Raw genomic sequence first — 12,670 nt, 5'->3', positions numbered from 1 at the left:
CATTCAGAGCTACCTAAGTGTTTGGCACCCATAAACATCTTTATTCAATTATCAGCACTTGCTAAAGAGCAATTCCAAGTCCTTTTAAGGAAGGAGTACTGAAATACACTGAAGGATTCACATAAAAATTGTAAACATACCTATGAGTCTTCATGTGTTTTTTACAGTTTAGTGATGTTTTGAATGTTTTTTGACAATATGGACACATATATGGTCGAAGGTCATTATGGATCCCCATATGTCGCCTGAGGCTACCACCAGTAGTGAAGGCCCCGTTGCATATAAGACACTTAAAAGCTTTCAATCCAGTGTGTGTTCTAATATGTGCTTTCAGAACTCCAGCTGATACAAAACCTCTTCCACACTGAGAGCACTTAAATGGCTTTTCACCAGTATGTGACCTTTTTAAGAGAAAGCAGAAGTAGATTTAACAGTTTGACTTATGAAGTTATTACAAGACTATTTTACTAACTTTAAAATAAGCAAAATAAATTAAATTAAGATGACTGATGTACAGATGGAAAAATACTCAGTTAAGAAAATCCAGAAATTAAAGCTTATAAACTATAAACAACCTGCATATCACCACTAGGAGGGCTGTGATGCTAGTCAGAAGCATGTCCAAAGCAATACTGTTTGACAGTTTTAATTATGTTCTAGAGTCCAATCTCCTTTTCTGATCCTCCTCTGCCCTAATTAAAACATTTGGGGTGATTTGTTCCACACCAGATAATATACTAGGTCTTCTGGCTAGCATATTACCATTCACATGTATTTTTTTCAGTTTAGCTAAAACAATGTCCACAAATGTTTTGAGAAAAAAAAAAAATTACAGTCCTCCTCATATTATATACTACTACTACGTTTAGTAACAAAGCTTTTGGGAAAAGAACTGTGCCCATCCTGAACACCCCCGAACAAGGCACAGTACAACCAGTCTTTCAGACTGTGAAAGCAATATTAAAGTGAGTAAACTCTTTATCAACATGTCTCACTCACTATATTTCCTTCCAGAGGTGCTACAGTAGTTTCCCTTTCAGACTATAGAGAGATATAAAACAGACTCAAGGACAGGTTAGAAAACTGTGCACTGTGCAATGAGAATTTTAAGGGTTACGACTGTAGCATCTCAGACATGAGAGCTCAGAGGGAGGCAATGTGAAATGGAAGATAAAGGAAGCAAGTTTTGATAAAATAGGGAAAAATTAGGGGTGGCTTATAATTCTAATAGCCTTAGAAGGCCAGACCACCACATCAAATGCCATAAAAAAGAAGTATGACAGGTATCTGTTTTGCTACCGATATACATCTATGGAAGTAAGCACTTGTACTGCTAGGACTGCACAAAGATATGAATTAGTCCAAAGTCTCCTCCAACTTCACCAAAAAAATCAATTATCACTGCTTCATTATTTAAACAATGGTAAAAAAAAAAGTCTTTTCAGTGGAAACTATACAAATTTCACACATTTCCATAAATTTATTACATACATTTCCTTTGTTCTTTGTATTTATTTTACCTGATGTGTTGTTTAAGATGGCAAGATTTTTTATAGGCTCGTTGGCAATAAAAACATTTGTATGGTCTGTCTCCATCATTCACAAAATTATTGTTAAAATAATTTTGGAAGAACTGGCTATTCCTTGGGATTGGCTGGATAAGACCTGCACACAAACACATATAAAAAGGACAAATTGGTAAATTTACTCCAAAGTTTCAGGAGTCTGAAAAGCTAGATTTGAAAAAAGTGACCAAACTTTTTGTATGAAGAATATAAAGAAAATGAGCACGTTTTCAGCACTGAAAATTATGCATGGACCTATTTAGCATTATATATATTGTATTATACCTGGTATCTTATTTTAGTGATAGTTCTTTCATCCATAGGTTGACCTCACTACATTAAGTCTCACGTATGTCCAAAACAGGCATTAACATTTTTAACGTTGACAGTTACAAATTCATTGTTAACCAAATAGTTTTTCACTCTACCAACTTCCACCTGAACCAAACAACATTTGGTCAACATACCCCAGATATACATTATAATTTGACAAATATTTAATATGCATTTTGTGATAAGTACAAAATACAATGATACAAACATCTGCCTTTACTTAAAGGCTAAAAAAAATCTATGAAAATTTATTGTATTTGTACATAATCAACTTTGGCTAATCAGTCAGTTTGGCTAATTCTCTGGGCACCTCCAAAAACTTATTAGTAAATACTCTTCACACATTGGTTCCTTAAGTCATTCAAGTGTAGATGTGGAAAACCAGTTAAAAGTTCTTGCTACTAAACATTCAACTGCTAATGCAAGAGTATGCTGTCTCAGAAGCAGCCAGCAGAAGGGCATCATCTCAAGCACCATGACAGAATGGGAACAGGAACAGATTTCTCAAGTAAACAAACTCATCATTCATACATCTGTGAACTAAAAACTACTCATCTCAATACTAATACACAAGGCTAAAGGAGCGATGTAAAATCTCAATATGCAAAAGATCCCTTATGGCCCTAAGTGTTTCCCTTTATGCTCTCTCTTCCTTTTTCAAGCCACTTCATCTAGCACGCTATGTTTCATATCCAAAAAGGAATGCCCAAAGAATTTCTACTGACTTCCATGTGTAACTGAAAAAAGCAGAAGACAAGAAGAGGAAATTCTCTCAATTTTGAAAAGAGGTGGCAACAATGAAAAAAGAACAAGTTTATCTGTCCCAGACTTTAAAACGTTTATGTGTGTATATGTACTTTTTACACATATATAAAACCACATATATGCCAAAACTTCCTTCATCTTCCCCAACTTCTGTTGGTCTAGTAAAAATATCTGCTCTTAAAACAAACAAAAAACCCCACATAAAAAAACCCACCAAACTTCTCCCCCCCCCCCAAAAAAAAACCCTCTACAAAAAAACCCAAACCACCACCAAACCCACAACCCTACTTTCTGAATTCCTTCTGGCATTCTTCTGTGATAATTAGTAGAGGCATACAGGAGATGACACAAATCCTCCAAATCAGAAGATACTCCATATGACAAATATTTGCCCTCAAGTTATTTTTGATCATATAAAAGCAGAGTAACTTAGTTAACTTTTAGAATAAATGACAGCTAACTTGCAAGCATATCCCAGGTTACAGTGGTTCTGGTCTGCAAAAGCACTGCAGAAATCCTGAACAACATACATAATGGAACAGAAATAAAAAATTCCTCATAAAACACTTCCAATTTATTTATTCAACCTGCTCAGCTCAGATAAATGAGACATTTCACCAAACTGTTAGACTAGTTAAAGGTGGCTCTACACTCAATATAGCAAATCAGTAAAATAGTTCCAAGTGGAACATTCAACAAAAAAAAGGTAATCTTCCTCCTATCAGTTCCATCCTTAGAACCACAGGACATGCTAGAAAAATTACAATAATTTTTTGCATTTTCCAGTCAATGAATACCATCAGCTAATGCAACAAAATGAAAAAAACCATTGTACCATTCTGCAGACTTTTAAATAGACTTTTAGAATAATTTCAACTTTTTTTAAGAAGCCAAATATGTACCAACTTGTTTTCCTCAAAGCTGTCATTCAAAGATTAACATTATAATAGAGCAACAATGTTAAGTTTCTAGCACTAGCCTAAAATAAACAAGATTTTTCTTCCTGTGAACTATGGAAATATTGTCTGTGGGTTGGAAAAACACAACATCTTCTAGACAAATGGTGGAACTTCTTATTTTCACATTGACCATTCCACTATCAGCAGAGTTCATGTGCTATCAGTACCTGCTGGAAACAACTTTTACAGTATTTCTTTTTAAATAGGTTTGTTTTGGTTTTTTTTTTCCAAAACCCAGAAATTCACTGCACAGATTTCAATTGCATTGGAATGCTTTTTCTTTAAAATCAAAAAACAGGACTGTACGTGTTTCCAGGGTTTACTCAACAAAGAAACACTGCATGATCCAGATATCTGAAGCTTTTGGCTAAGTTTTGATGCTATCCTGAAAATTCAGGTTTCATATACCTGATACCAAAATAACCACTTCTCTTGCATACAGTAATTTTTTGGAAGCAGTGAAAGCAAAAGGATCTCTAAGGAGTGAAAAATTTCATCAATATAAGATAAAGATATTAACAATATAATATTCTACTATACTACGATGACTACGCAACAGAGAAAGCAGGTCAAACCACAATGAACAGTAAATGCCTTGCCCACTACACTGACCTCTACTAGACAAGAATGCATATTGTCTTGATTAGGCTGTACAATTCACCTTCTCCCAAAACATGACTTTATGTAACGTTGTAACAATTACTCTACAACAGAACTAAAATAACTGTATGATTTCTCTATAGCACATTCCAGAATTATTCTGCTCTCTTTTGAAATATTACCACTAATTATTACCACTAATCCAGCTGAAGTCAATTACAACAAATACACTAAAATCATATAACGCACTGACTCATTAATATATGTAATCTGAATAAATTATAATCTTAAAAACAATCTAGGTCATGAACTGTCATCTCTTCTGTAACAACAGTCTAAATCGACTCCTCTCCTAACAGAATGTAAAAATGCACACACTTTTTTTCTGGTAAGGCTTATACAATTTCTCTGTAAATAAAAAGAGACTCTTCTCAGTAATACTAGTGCAAGCAAACTATAAAATATGACACTTTTCCAAAGCCTGATTTTTTCCAATGACTTATTTCAAAGTGTATCTGTCTGAGTAAGCTCTAATTAAACTGATAATTAACCCCCTATTTTCCAGTGAAATCTAAATTTCAAGGGAGTGTGGATTTACTTGCTCTTTACCTAAATCAGTTATGAGTATGGGCTCTTGTAGAGGTATGTCTGGTACTGGAGCACTCGTCTTTCCTACTCGAACTTTTGCTGGTTTACGTTGATGTCGCAGCTTTCTTAGTTCAGTATGTTTAAAATGTGAAGCAATGTGAGTTTTCCGGTGGCCTGATGTCCTAAACTTTTTGTCACAGTGAGGACAAGCAAAAGGCCTAACACCTGCAAAAGATTAAAAAACAAATTAGTTTGTGACTTTATTTCCTCTGTCACAGAAATATCATTTTGGAATACGTATTACCTATCCTGCATTTTCTTCTTTGTTTTCTGTCAGGGTGTTTATTGTTAAATATTTTTTTCAAAATAGATCTATAAAATCCAATCAAAATTAAGTATGGAATTGCTGAACTACTAACTGGTTGTAATACATAACTTTAAGCAAGCCTGTTATCAGGAAACTGGATAATGCAAAAGTGACAGCAATTTTCAAAGGGATCCAGAAGCTATCCTAAGAATTGCAGATAGCAGAACAAATGTCCTTCCAAAACAGACCATTAAAAAAACTGTGAGAAAAAAGCATCAAACACATAAACAAATGACATATAATAGAAAGCATGCCAACAGGAATTATCTATTAAATACTTTTGCAATGCAAAATCCAGTAAAAATTTCTCCTTGGCAAGGATACTGGATAACTTGTTACAGACACAGGCAAAGCTGACAAACTTTCAGCTTCTGCTGAAGGGGAAATGGACTTAGACAGCTAGGAAACATGATTGAGTGTTATGAAGAAAGTGCTATAAAATCACAGGTGGAAAAAATGCACAAGAAATAAAAATTAACCAGTCTTCACAGTACAGTAACTAAAAAATCATATGATACTTTACTCAACACGTAGCTCAACATTTAAATTCATTATGTCAGGTTCACATGGGTTTAAATCCATTTAGCTATGGTCTTCAGAACAAAAATGTACAACATGCTGCCTACTGCAGAAGTACAACCTGCTTCACAAAGCCCTCAACCCAAAGATTAGTATACACTGCTAAGAAGCATTACTGTAGGCTTCCCCTTTTCCACATGCTGCCATCAGAGAGAGCACAGTGGGCTAGATGAATTTCTAATCTGACCCAGTAAGTCTAATCTTCTAGACAGAGGAAGAAGCAAACATCTCTGACAGCAAGAACAACTGCGCTGAATGATGCCTAACTACATGCTAGAGTTCTGTAAACACTGGACTATGTATTTTTCAAGGCACCTAGTGCTTTTGCCACTTTGTACGAGTCTGACTTCTTAAACAGAGTAAGGGTGACTTTGAAGTAACTGAAAATACTGTTTTACAAAAAATACAGTGAAAAATTTTCTGCAGATGAATCCAACATTGATATTTCATGGATTAAAGGCATCTGACTATAAACCATAAAGGCACACAGCCAGTAAATGACACTTTTGCAGAACGCGTAAATACATAAACAGGAACGAAAGGCAAGAGAGGCACATTTACAAGCTTATCTTGCTTAAAGCTGACTGACCTCCAAGAACAAAGAAAGAAAAGTGGAAAACAACTGGGTAGTCCACCAAGAGTGGAAAATTCATTTTTCTCCATGTAGAGGACAGAAGTTCAGCCACAGAAAGATAGATATGGAAGATACCATATATGATGCAATCAAGGACAAAACAAACAAATGAGTTTTACAATATGCAGTGTAAGATACTGAAAACAGGTAAATTGGCAAAAACATGAAGCAACAGCTTATTGTTGAAGGCAAAATGGGAGGTAAACAAATAGTCCTGAGTGCTACAGTGAAATTATCAGAAAGTGTGGGAGAGTGGCAGGAAGAAATTATGCAGAGTAAATACAAAAGATGACTGGGGGTCAGTAAAATCAGAATTCAAATTCTAAGAGTACAACTCTTTAGAAAGCACAATTAAATACACTCAGAACAGTGATATTCAAAAGGAGCAACAGCTGCCTCATAATCAGAAAACTAAATGTCCATGGCTTTTTTAAGAGCCTAAAGTTCCAAAGCCATGAAAAACTAGAAAGATATGACAAAAATTAAGTTCATTATGTAAGACATTAAAAGGGGTTAATTCTCTGACAGATATAAACAACAGGGTAGACATCTCTGCAATTTAAGCACTTCAATTATCTTTTCCACTCTAGGTTTCACCCACATTACAGAAAATACAAATGCAATTTTGAGGCCTTACCTGTGTGTAGACGAATGTGAACTTTTAAACTCCCTGAGGTGGAAAAGCATTTCATACAAAATTGGCACTTGAAAGCCTTAATGCCAGTATGTGTTTTTATATGTGCTGTGAGAGTACTCTTAACAGCAAAGGCGCGGAAACACTGGGGACACTTGAAAGGCTTCTCATGGGTATGAATGCGAATGTGGCGCACTAGATCACTTGGTTTCTTAAATTCTTTAGAGCAATATGGACAAACATGCCACCTTATTCCATTTTCTTCACGTATAGAACCTAAAATAAGGAACATCAAAATAAATGTGTTTTAAGCATTTCAACAGTTCTCCAGAAATTCCACCACACTGATATTATACAAATCATTCAAAACACAAAAACATTTTGTGAAATAGATGCCATTACAACACATTTTGTCGAAAATTAACTTCTCTATCCGGTACTTCATAAAAATAGTGATGGACTGGAATGACAACAATAAAATCCAGAAGAATCCTGCTGAAACTCAAACATTTTTATACTACTGAAAAGAAAGAATGAAAAAAAAAAGAAAAAAAAAGAAAAAAAGCTAAGAAATGTCTGACTTCACAGAATGTAATTTTTATGCCACTTAGAAATGCAGAATGTAGTTGCAATGCAATATACCAGATATAAATACAGTATTAACACACAATTATGCAACAATTAATCTAAATCCCTAATCATAATCACAATGAATTACTTTAAGTACTAGACACTTATCTACATTGGGCAGATACTTTACATGGGTCTTCTGCAAATTCAGACTTAAATTACATTTTATAAATTTTTTAGGAGAAAAAAGTCTTTCTGAAAGATTTACAATTTAAGGCTACTTTTTCACAGAAGTTATGATCCAAAGGTTGTATGACACCTTATTCTGGGCAAAAATGACAAAAGAATCTTCTAAATCCTATCAGGGTTTTTTATTCATATATGTTGTTCAGTATCAAATAGTCATTCATTTAGATTGGTTCATATAGTGGGGTTTTTTTCTGTAAACTATATCAACAGCTGAGGTTATTTTATCAAAAAATACAGGTGGCTGTGTTTTACTGTACTGCAGAAGCCTTCTATTTTTATTTGCAGTCAGAATTAAACAGTTGTTGTTACACACATGGAACAAAATAGTTACTATTACCAGAGGAAAAAGCTAATGTTGTGTTTTAGCACAGTTATGCTGGATGAGTTTTGAACTTCAGTTCAATTTCTGCCTCCCTTGTACAGAAAAAAAGTAACAACAGTGTAGCTATGAAGATACTACAGACAGAGCTCAATGACTGCTTATTTTAGCACTGTCTACACTAGGGCAGCCATTAAGGTATGATGGCTATGTTCAGAACATACCACTTCTAGCAACCTTAATGCTAACTAAATTTACATTTAAGCACATGGAGACAAAATCCAGGCTTGCATATCTACAACAGAGTATGGAGGTGCAATATTAATATGTAGTATATCAGCACTGTGATTCCCAACATAGGTGACATGAAGTATTATTCATAATGCCAAATCTTCATCCTTCCCAACATGGCCTAGCTCAGTGACAATCTGCATGATTGCAGCAGTACTGCACTTCTGCCTCTGTGAAGCCTCACTTCCAAAGAGGAATAGTGCTTCCAAGAACTCTGCTATGGGACATACCATAAAAACCCAATCCTTCTCAGAGAAGGATGATGGGAAAAAAAGCAAAAAGATTAATATTCTTTTTTGTCCTTTTCCATAAATTCCACTGGTTTAAATTTAGATTTGACAGCGTAACTTCATTTAATGCCATTCTGACATGGTTTTGCACCAGTACAGTGAAAGTTATAAATAAGATTGACCATAACTTCCACACATACTGTGGTTTAGACAAGAGTAAATTAAATTTATAACTCATCCACAATACGTTTTGGGGAATTCCTTTATAAAGCCATCAACACACCCACACATACTATAGACCTTACAGCACAAAGAGCAGCAGGCAGTGGCAACATTACCAGGTAAAAATGATGACTTCTTCTTAATAAACTTTTTTTCTTTTTTATCCAATTTATCTGCACTCTCTTGCTCCTTATCTTGTTCTGCATTATTAGAGTCAGCCTGATGATTTGAAAGCGTCTGGACATCTGGGTTCTGATCCTGTGTCCCAGGAGTCTTAGTTTGATTGCAGTCAGTAGAATGTGCAGAGACAGGAATTGAAGACAACCCACTGTTCTCTAAAGCTTGCTAAAAGGAAAAAATACTTCTAGATTAAGAAAGAAACATTCCACTATTGTCACAATCTTTCTCAAGCAAATACTTAACAAGATATATCACAACTATAAAAAATTAAATGTCTTGACCTCTCAAAATATCAGCTGGATTTCAAAACTGCAAAAACATTCTTACACAACACTGACTTCTGATTGTCTGTGAGATTTTAAGTTGGATTTCCTGCACTAGTACATGTTTCAACAGCTGCCTTTCAGAAAAATGCCAATTATTTCCACAGAATCAAGCATTTCCCAGGAACATTCAGCTATCTCTTATGCCTACTGCATGACAGAACAGTTCCCCATGTCAAATGTGAAGCCCATGCATGTGATCAGTGCCTAAATGCTTATACAAAAACTTGAAGAACCAACCTCAACGGCCAATTTAAAAAAAAAAAAAAAAAGAAAAATCTATCAAGATAAGAGTTACATTTCATGCTGCAATTTGCTGCAACCACACATCACTTTCCAGACATTAGAGAACTTATACAGAGTTACATGTAACTTTCAGGTCTTCCAAAAAGAAATTTATATGGTACTTAAAAGACCAGAGATGAAGAAATAGCCTGAAGGTTAGCTGGCTACCACCAGTACTAAAGAAGTTTTTATTCTATCTTATGCCTCTATGGAGGCCACACTACAAGCACAGGCAGTTGCACCTCTTCTGTTACAAAGCATCTTGTACTGCCAGTACCTAGGACAGAATAATGGTTACAAGAAACATTGGTCGAGCCAGGAAAGAATTTTCTTGCACAAATAGTAAATATTCAAATAATCCTTACTAATTAGAACAGGATAAAGGCCCTGTATACATTCTCATTTTTTAACCAGATAAAAATATTTATTTTTCCCCTCTTAAACATTATCAAGCTTTAAGCATGGCCTAATCTAAGGACAAGCCAGAAGATGCTTCTAGGAAACAGAAAAAGAAAGCCAAAGGAATCGATGAAATGCCCATGTATGGCTGTGTACACTTAAAGCTTTCTTCTGGGTCATATGATCATTATTTATAACCTTGCTTCTGTAATATTGTACAAAGATATCTTGGTGTGTTCCATACCCTTTCAGTAGATCATTACAAGTCTTTCTTGACTGATAAAACATTTAAAAATGTAGAAGGAATGCTGTAACTGAAACTACTGAGAATGAATTTGACTAAAATAAAAACAAGGAACCCACTGAAATGGAAAGCTGTTCTCACACAGAGCTCTTACCTGCAAAATATCTCTATTGATTCCCACTGCAATGTTGAGCTGCTGACCAGGTTGTTGAGGTTGGCTATTTTCTACAGGACCTGGTTCCGATAACTCAAGGAGCTGCTGGATGACATCAGTTACAGCCTGCTGACCCTGGTGAGAAGCAGCTGAAGAAACCTGGTTTTCTGGCTGTTGAAGAAGTGGAGACCGAAAATGTGTGGCCTGTAATATACAGTGGTACACTTGTAAAGGAAGATGAAAAAGATGTAAGAACTGTTCACCTTCCTTATCTCAAACGTTTGTTAACTGCTACTACAAGGATGTCCACTTGACTAAGACATAAGAATTGTACAGAGCTGTCCACTCACTCCACTAAAGAACTGCTTCTGTAGATCCCTTTTCTGGAGTTCTTCCAAAGCTGCAAAACTGTAAATTTACAGCTTGAATTACATTTATCGTAACTACTGAACCTTCAACCAGTTCACAAAATAGAGGGATCAATTACTGAATTCCACATGTACAGGTCACATGAAAAGTAATTCCAAAACAAATGAATGTCACTGACATAGTTGTCCTTTTAAAGTTCACATTTAACTAAAGCAAGTCACTTAGGAAAATAATCTTCTATTGGCTGAGATTTTTTTGTATGGAATTATTTGTCTTGTTACATCAAAAATTTTCAGAACAAACCATTAACTTTTTCCCTTCAACTTTTAACCCTCTAAACCTCTTAGCTTTGGAAGAATCTCTTTATACTCTAAAACTTTCAATACACATGGAGCTGTGTCAAAATACTAAAAACACCTTGAAGTCTAACAATCAAATTTCATAATCTTTGATAATTTTATCTGAGGCTACCTTAGTAACAATTATGAAGAAACGAAAAAGTGACAAAAAGCTTCTTTTTAAAAGTAAACATAAAGACTCTTTCTGTTCTCCTTCATTCATAAATTTCATAAATTTCTTACAACAAACAGACTGCATAAGTATGCCATTACTGAAACAAATGCTTTCAGTAATTTATTTTACTGCAGAAAACAGAAATATGTAATGGCTAGCCCCGTAATTCTTTTCCTTAGAGCACACTGGATATTTGCTTCTAATATTCACTTCTCTCTTCTAAAAATAATCACTTCCAGGCATGCACATATATATATATATATATATATATATATATATATATATATATAACACTATCTTCTTTCAGGTAGTTTTTAACAAGGAATAATCTTAGACTTCATGTACATAATATTTCTTCCAATCTGATAACTGCCCTGAGACTGTCCTATACTGATAAATTACACTGGACAGTTAAAATGACACTGTCACAGTTTTCTAGAATGGTTAAGAAAAATTAGCCTAACTTAGCTCCTGCAAATTTGATGAAGTATTGTTAATGCCTTCTCCTGAGATAATATAAAACAAACCCTTATCTCATTTCTCTTGCATGCACGTGAGAATAGCCTTGCTATTTTGCCAATTTAACTATTACTTCATCTTTTTTCACCTCACCAGCAGGACAGATGGAAATGCTCTACTTCTTCAGATTCTAATTTTACAAAAGTGCCATAAACATTTCAATATGTGGTTTACAAAATAAAATACACTATATGCCATTTTCATTGCAGTAAACAGGAAATAAAGCAAACTGTTTTGCTAAAGAGTGTAACAGATCTTGGTAGAGATCATTCATTTTCCTGAAACAGAACTGAGGGAAGCTCTTTAGCAGAGTAAGAAGCCTACACTAGAAATCTGCAAGATTCGTCCAGCATTTAGCAGGAGGAAAAAAACTGTTAATGAAGGAACTGCTCAACAAATGAACAGCAACTGCACACCACCATGCAGGCTGTGCATCTGAAGGCATGGAAACAAGCAGACAGTACATCAAAGGAGGAATATCTGAAAACATGTATCAAAATTGCTGCTGATTTACCTTAGCATGGAGGTCTGTCTGCCTTAAGTTTTGATGCGATGCCATACTTTCCTTTTCCACTAGATTCCCACATGGGTTACAGTATATACTTATTACTGTAAAAACAGAAGGTACCCTAGCAAGTGGAAGGAGAGTTCAGGTTTCTGCTCTACCTGCCAGACTAGCAAACCATGCTTGGTTTCCTAAATCCACCACACCTAAGCTGACACTGACTCTGTAAAGGGTCAGACTTAAACTGCTTGGTGACTTAGCAGTTACTAAGTCA

At 35.0% G+C, this 12,670-nt stretch overlaps 1 protein-coding gene across 1 annotated transcript in view; it reads right to left on the bottom strand.

Annotated features, from left to right (window-relative positions):
• ZNF236 (zinc finger protein 236) overlaps positions 1 to 12,670 on the bottom strand; it is a 60,651-nt gene that overhangs the window by 29,002 nt on the left and 18,979 nt on the right. The window contains exons 8-13 of the mRNA XM_005153435.4: positions 10,491 to 10,694; positions 9,022 to 9,250; positions 7,028 to 7,300; positions 4,832 to 5,035; positions 1,521 to 1,665; positions 141 to 401 (exon numbers count right to left, since the gene is read on the bottom strand). Coding sequence (XP_005153492.2) covers positions 141 to 401; positions 1,521 to 1,665; positions 4,832 to 5,035; positions 7,028 to 7,300; positions 9,022 to 9,250; positions 10,491 to 10,694 — 1,316 coding nt within the window. The remainder of the gene's footprint in view (positions 1 to 140; positions 402 to 1,520; positions 1,666 to 4,831; positions 5,036 to 7,027; positions 7,301 to 9,021; positions 9,251 to 10,490; positions 10,695 to 12,670) is intronic.

Source organism: Melopsittacus undulatus, chromosome 1 (genome assembly GCF_012275295.1).
Source record: "Melopsittacus undulatus isolate bMelUnd1 chromosome 1, bMelUnd1.mat.Z, whole genome shotgun sequence".
Classification (NCBI taxonomy): Eukaryota; Metazoa; Chordata; class Aves; order Psittaciformes; family Psittaculidae; genus Melopsittacus; species Melopsittacus undulatus.
Note: the sequence above shows the minus strand (reverse complement) of the source record. Positions and strands in the feature narration are given on the sequence as shown.